Source organism: Benincasa hispida, chromosome 4, assembly GCF_009727055.1.
Source record: "Benincasa hispida cultivar B227 chromosome 4, ASM972705v1, whole genome shotgun sequence".
Lineage (NCBI taxonomy): Eukaryota > Viridiplantae > Streptophyta > Magnoliopsida > Cucurbitales > Cucurbitaceae > Benincasa > Benincasa hispida.
The window spans coordinates 54625208-54628713 of record NC_052352.1 but is presented as its reverse complement, the minus strand read 5'-3'; the positions used below and the strand labels follow the sequence as shown (position 1 = coordinate 54628713).

The following is a 3506-nucleotide window of genomic DNA, read 5'->3' as shown; positions in this document are numbered from 1 at the left end:
AAATGGCTGACTTAAATGTTGGTTGAGGTTGATTGTCTAAATATAGACTCAATTGGAACTTTAATTATCTCAATGTACTCACTATGTATGTCTCGATCTCTCAGAATGTCACTCATGCTCTTGTTATGTATACTCTTATAATGTCACTCATGCTTATGCATAGACTCATGTATAGACTCATGCATAGACTCATGTTTTATGTATAGACTCTTAGAATGTCACTCATGCTTATGTACAGACTCTTATGAATACCATCATAATGTGAATACCATTAGAATGTAAGTCTTGCTCTCTTTTAAAATTTCGCTCTCTCAATGTATCGCTCTCTCCATAAGTGTTGCTCTCCCTGAAAGTCTCGCTCTCTCTCAAAGTCTCACACTTTAAATAAATATAGTCAGAATAAGTAATAGATTCTAATGAAGTACATAAAAAATACATGTTTTACATACATAAAAAAATATGTTTTATACACATAAAAAATACGGAGTGTTTGCCCACAATTGACATGCTAACTGCATCTTATATTCACTCATTCTTTTATGAGTGATTACGGAAGGATCAGCACTAGTCACCAAATTTTCTAGTAATTTTATTGCAAAGATGCCACAATCAAACCACCCATGTTGTATGTTGCCGTTGATAGGTTAGGTGATTTTCCAACGGGATGTGGATAGGTCCAGCTCTGAACGTTTTACGTCACAGTAGTAAAGTAGGGATGGTACTGTGACAGTCAATGGCTCCAGCCAAGTCCCCAACGTCTTCATTAGTGTGTATGACAAAAGTGAATTGAACACGAATATATGGCTTCTATTAATGTCCATTACGAGGAGCATCCAGTGCTCACTGATGTTCATTGTCATATACATGAAATCGACATCTGCCCATTTGACATCGAATTTATTAGTGACGTAGTCTTTGTACGTATCTTCATCCTCCCATACTAGGGCAACCTCCAGTCTTTGCTTATTCTTATCCATTTAAATACCCCGCTACGAGTATTAAGGTGACAGAGAAAAATAAAATGAGAAGTTAAGTAACGAAATATATCATAGTAACATGACTTTACACAAAATATATCAAAGTTTACCGTTACTCCAATTGGCAAGATGGTGAACTTGTGCATGCACATGTCAGGTCGGTTATAAAGCTTTTCTTTCATAAAATGAAATAAAGTATTTACGGTCTGTACAAAAAATTACTATGTCAATCAAAGTACGAGATATCCAATTGTAAAGAAGTCAAGACTAGGAAACTTACATCGCACTCAACCCACGAACTCAGTTCAATCAATTCCTTGAAAAATTGCTTCGATAGTGGCTTAAAGGAATTCTCTCAAACCTCGTTATCTGTATTCTCATCAATGATCCAGACCATCATTTCGGTAAGGATAGTAAGTGGAACGTCATGTGCTACATTGTATCCGACAATCGCTCTGAATAGTGATGTAGGCACACCCGGGAGAGGATACTTAACCTTTTGACTTTCAGACAGAAGTTGTACCCTAGTTTCGTCATCTTTTGTTATTTTCTTCTTTAGTTGAGCTGAAGGTGTATATTTATCAACACTTTTCCTCTTACGACTAGTTCTTCAAGATTCCTACATAAACAGATAACAAAAAATTACTCATCAAGAAATATAAAAAAATATATAATTTCAAATCACGAAATATAAACAAAGATTACCGATTAATAAATTACTCACCAATGTAACTCCTTGTGTGGTTGTAACAATATTAGAAGTGTCGGCCTCTGAGATGTCAGACGTGTTGGCCTCTGTATGTGGTATAGTGAGTAAGTCAGACGTGTCAGCCTCTGAATGTGGGATGTCAATGGGTGAGGTAGACACGTCAGGCTGTGTATGTGGGACGTCGGCCTCTATAGGTTGGACGTCAGTGGGTGATGTTGTGGTATCAAGCTCTAGAGGAGGGATATGAGTAGGTGTAGTGGTGGTATTTGGAGGCTCTAGAGGGGGGATGAGAGTATGAGAGGCAGTCGTATTAGTGGTATCAGGATCAATAGGTGGGATAAGCGACATCGTGGCATCGTCACCTGTATGTGGGATGGGTGACCTTGTCATCTCATCAATCACCATGGAACCCTTCAATTAGTAAACATAAAATGATGAGTTCACGAACACGTAAAAACTAAATATAAAGCAACGATAGTAAATGCAAACCTTGCACATAGATTGTAACAGTGATTGGATGGTCGACAATTGTGCTTTCATGTCTATCATGTTTTCCTCGATCTTGGATACACGACTATCTAAACTTGATATATGACCATCCAACCTCGATAATGAGTTGTCAATGCTTCGCAGGTACAAATAAATATAATCGTTAAGATTGGCTCCCTTCCTGCGGCTAGGTCGCTCTCTATGGGAATCCGCAGGGTGGACATCAGGTGGGTTCAACTCATCCTCATCGCGTACGTCTCCCACCACATCATGGAACATATCAACACTATGTGTGTATGTCCCTACCTCCACCTTTCCACATTCTGCATCCTCGTACTCAACATGCTCATGTTTATCGTTGTTACCTCCACGATTATCATCATTGTCGCTTTCAGAACTACCTCCACTACTCGACCCACTGCCGCTTTCAGCACTATCATCATTGGCACCTAGATCGAATATAAGTCGTCTGTCCACTGGGGTATCCCGAAACTCCCTCTAAGCGTCGGTCATGACAAGACCCTCTTTAACCTTAGTCTGCATTAACATCCCAGTAAAATGATTAGTGTCAATTTAACAACCAAATAAACATATTATGCATAGAGTACACTTACATTGTTAGACTCGAATATGTCTCTCTCGAGTACTTTAAAGGACACTAAGTGGGAGCATGACCATCGTAATATACGAGGCAAAGCCACTTTGCTCATTCGCTCAACAATGTTCCCAGCTATCGATGCTGCTAGGATCTTGTACGTCCATACCTAAATAAGATTTAACATATATTAATACAAATAGTAATGTTAAATGAAACAACACGATTATCATGTTAACCAAATTTACCTGGAACGCTTGTGGAAATCCACACAAAGAGTACTTCACGACATAATTTTTATTTCCTTTCACCTTTGTCTTGTATAAACTAATCTTATCATTCAACGCAGTCTTTAGGGCATCGAGTGTCATCTCCCAAATAATAGTACCCCAGTCTAAACTGTTGTAATACTATATGTTTTGAACGTCCTTAATTCGTTTAAGTTCCACTACACTTTTCTGCTTGTTCTTTCTCATCATTGCAACCTCCGTGTAGTACACTAAGGTGATCTTCACAGCATCCTTATCATCTTCGAACTCCAACTTCTTGTATCTTTCTTCTAGTAGACTGATATGTAATGTGTCATTTGTCACTCGATTACCAAAATACTTGATTGCAAGTTCATACGAGGACTCCTCATTCTGATCAACTTGCATAGGGGATCGCCACAAACCAGTCATCAACAAAAAATCACCCTTTGAAAACGTGATGACCTTTCCGCCAACAGATAATCTTA

The 3506-nt window shown here is 38.5% G+C and overlaps 1 protein-coding gene across 1 annotated transcript; it reads right to left on the bottom strand.

Annotated features, from left to right (window-relative positions):
- Nucleotides 1–1275: 1275 nt before the first annotated feature.
- On the bottom strand, nucleotides 1276–2702 carry LOC120074969. The gene is made up of 3 exons (XM_039028089.1): nucleotides 2176–2702; nucleotides 1702–2097; nucleotides 1276–1596 (listed from the first exon to the last, which is right to left on the bottom strand). The coding sequence occupies exons 1-3, from the start codon at nucleotides 2452–2454 to the stop codon at nucleotides 1588–1590; spliced, it is 684 nt and encodes a 227-aa protein (XP_038884017.1). The 5' UTR covers nucleotides 2455–2702; the 3' UTR covers nucleotides 1276–1587.
- Nucleotides 2703–3506: the final 804 nt, after the last annotated feature.

Coding starts and splice junctions, on each gene's coding strand:
- LOC120074969 (XM_039028089.1), bottom strand. CDS start 2,454: ATGTTCCATGATGTGGTGGGAGACGTACGCGATGAGGATGAGTTGAAC. Junction 2,098..2,175: donor TGTTACAATCTATGTGCAAG/GTTTGCATTTAC, acceptor TACTAATTGAAG/GGTTCCATGGTGATTGATGA.